The sequence below is a fragment of the Mastigoproctus giganteus genome, chromosome 7 (genome assembly GCF_048544385.1).
Source record: "Mastigoproctus giganteus isolate SK-2022 chromosome 7, ASM4854438v1, whole genome shotgun sequence".
In the NCBI taxonomy this organism is placed as follows: domain Eukaryota; kingdom Metazoa; phylum Arthropoda; class Arachnida; order Uropygi; family Thelyphonidae; genus Mastigoproctus; species Mastigoproctus giganteus.
In genome coordinates this window covers 2,267,102-2,270,446 of record NC_143581.1, presented here as the reverse complement: position 1 = coordinate 2,270,446, position 3,345 = coordinate 2,267,102, and the positions used below count along the sequence as shown (strand labels likewise).

The 3,345-nt window shown below is 36.7% G+C and overlaps 1 protein-coding gene across 1 annotated transcript; it reads right to left on the bottom strand.

Annotated features, from left to right (window-relative positions):
• LOC150082428 (uncharacterized) lies at nucleotides 1-702 on the bottom strand. The gene has a single exon (XM_090377744.1). It carries the CDS (start codon nucleotides 700-702, stop codon nucleotides 1-3), a length of 702 nt encoding a protein of 233 aa, XP_090233870.1.
• Nucleotides 703-3,345: the final 2,643 nt, after the last annotated feature.

Genomic DNA, 3,345 nt, shown 5'->3' with positions numbered 1-3,345 from the left:
CTATCTACTACATTTTACCCTCCTAACTTTAATTTTAGCAAATTCGTTAATTATGGATGTGTAGTCTAGAGTGGCAGCCAATGTAGATTCAATAGAAATTAATGACAGATTTCTAAGTTTTGTTTGGCTTATTGAACTTCTTAAGTAGTGTTTTATTAATTTTAATTTGGAAAAACTTCTTTCCCCACTAGCTACAGAGACAGGGAGTGTTAATAAAATTCTCAGAGCTACAACAGTATTCGGATACAAAGTAATTAAGTTATTTTGGCATAAATAATTTAAAACATCCGAAGGTTTCATAGAATATGGTATCATGCGGGATACATCACGTAATTCTTCTTGAAGATTATTTGCATTTATATCTGATTCATTTTCGACCGAAAGTATTGACTGGAGATTGGTACAATAATTTTCTAGCGTTTTGTCATCTATATCCTTGAGTTTTAAAATGTCATATAAAAACTGAAAATTTTTGCTATGGGTTTCCAGAAGCGTGAATCGTTCATTCAGAGAATTAAGGGTAATGTTCAGAATATAATTGAAAAAGTTTATTTTAAATTTATTCTCCTCTGTTAAGGGTTCATCGACAGCTTCTTCATAGTCAAATTGACGCTTTTTAATTCTGGCTCTAACTTCAGTTTCGGCAGGAAATTCTGTACTGCATTCAAGATTCTCTGCAATCTCATTAGCAGCAATTTTCATCTGATCATATCCAGATTGACTATAACTTTTTGTATGGTTTCTGATAACATCCTTACCCAATCTGACAAATTTATAGTTACAGATTGCAATAGCTTCGAGACTGAATTTATTTCAAATAAAATATCATGCCAAAGAATTACACCGCATATAATTTTTAATATATTTTGCTAACCCCCTTGCTTTAACTTTAGTTTCTGCATCTCTGTTGACGTCTTCTGCTATTTGGAATAATGCATCATAGATTTTGCAAAGTTGAAATCGTAAAGGTTTTAACGCATCTACTCTGCTTGACCACCTAGTAGCACTCAATGGTTTTAGAGTTAATTGTGAAACATATTTTTTTAGCACTTCCCAACACTTTGTAGAACCAGAAAAAAAAAGTGTAAAGTTCTTGTACAATAGAAAAAAAAGTTGTTGTTTCTGTAGAAGAAGACGCTGCATCATTCACAACTAGGTTTAAAGAATGACATGCGCAGGACACATAAAACGCCCCTGGATATTTTTCAAGTATTCTATTTTGTACACCCTTTCTTACTCCTTTCATATTAGCTCCGTTGTCATAGCCTTGTCCTCTAAGCCACTTTAACTCAAAACCTAAATTTTCCAAATGTGTCAGAATAAGTTCTGTCAAACCCTCTCCGGTTGAATCACTACCTTCAAAAAAAACCAATAAAGAATTCTTCAATTTCATATTTATTTAGAATGGAGTTAAAAGCGACAACTCTTATTGTTAATGAGAGCTGTTCAATATGACTTACGTCTGGGGTACAATCGGCGATTATCGAAAAATATTTAGCGATTTTTGTTATTTCGACAATTTTGCTTAAATTTACATTTCCCATCAAATTTATCAATTCATCTTGTATATTATTGCTTAGATAAGTCACAGATCATTTATCAGATTCGCGTTGAACTTTCCTGATATGTTCTTCCATAACTGGATCAAACTCAGAAAGCAATTCTACCAACTTTAGGAAGTTTCCGTTATTAGGCTGAAACAAATGTTCAGTTGTTCCACGAAAAGCTAAGCATTGTGAGGCCATTAGTCTAATTATTGACATAATTCTTTTTAGAACTCCTCTTCAATGGTGAATTTCCATATCCATAATTCGTTGATATTCAGCGTCAATAGTTTTTTTCTGCTTTAATCGAATGTCCAATTCTTTCCATGCTCTAAAAGCATTTCTGTGATTTACAGACTTTTCGTGCATTGTGAGGGCTCTTATAAGATTTCCCCAGTCAAAATAGCCTTTTTTGGGCCAGTCACTAATAGCGGACGAATTATCAAATAGCATACAACAAAAGCAAAAAACGGCATCATTTGTAACAGAGTAAATCAACCAACTTCTCTCAATGACTTCACCATTGCTCAACACTTTCAAATAATGCGAGGGCGAAAATCGACGCCTTCCTTTATTAATAGGAAACTAGAATTCTTTAATTTGGTGTTATTTGGTTTTTAGGAGCATTAGCAACAACTAAGGCCATATTGCTCCGGGATATGCGGTGGTCATTCCCTGACCTTTCCGCATTCTCCGTATTTGGTGGTGACGGGCTCGAACCACGGTCTAATCAAGAAGCGTGTGCTACGCACTGCTGCTCCTGCCCACCTGGCTACGGAGGCGCCAGGCCTCCGTGAATACTTGGATATAGAGAAGCTTATTGGTCTGTCGGATTTCTAGTAGTAACTGCCCCTCCAGGATCACATGAAGAACGCAAACCACCAATTAAACGTGTGCCATCTACACTTTAACTATTAGTTCAATATGTAACTTACAGTATATTGTAAACAAGCGATTGAGTTAAAGTTTCTTGAGTAGAAAGGTACAATGAATCCTTGTTTCTTTTTGTGTATTTTACTTAGTATGTGTTTATGTATAATAAACCATGTTTTGTTTATTTAATCTTTGCCGCTTGACCTATTCTCTCGTTATACCCAATTCACAGCACTAAATAAGTTATTAAAGAACTATTAATTGCGGCCGCTCAGGAGTCCCACCATCTGCGAGGTCCCCCTGAGTGGAGAATCACAATTGAATTGGGGTTTGCCCAATCTCCGATGTTGCAGCTTTATTCTCGATGTCAATCCGAGTAAGGCCTAGAACACGAGGTTTCTCCTAAAAGAAACCACTAGACTTCCATATTAATCCAAGTCCTTCTGGATCCAATATTAGTGTTTGGGGTTTGCCCAAAGTAGTATGGTTTATATCGAGGGGTGTCTGGCAAACACTACACTAACACAAACGACTTCGGAACAGTTCGACCAGAACAGTAGTAGTGGCATGTGATACAAGAAAGCAGTGTATGAGCTTATGCAGCATCAGCCACAAAAAAAAAAATGCATACAGCAGAACACTATTCCCTTTTGCCAAGTGACCAGTCGTACACCAACCACACCACATGTTGCGCAACACACATGGCTGGCTGGCTCGCTGAAGTAGAGCTTCTCAGTAATACATGGCGGATATGTGGGAGATCCCCGGAGCCGCCTAGACAGAGACACAATTCACAATATATCCCTACGTGCCCACCTGCTTGATATCGTATGGTGGGAACACGTGAATTCTGCTCAAAATAAAGAAAATCAAATGCTGGAATTTTCTTATTGGTTAAGAAAGATGCTCCATGCAATGAAAAAGGAAG

Excerpts from the sequence above, each read along its gene's own strand:
- LOC150082428 (XM_090377744.1), bottom strand. The coding sequence starts at position 702 with ATGAAAATTGCTGCTAATGAGATTGCAGAGAATCTTGAATGCAGTACA.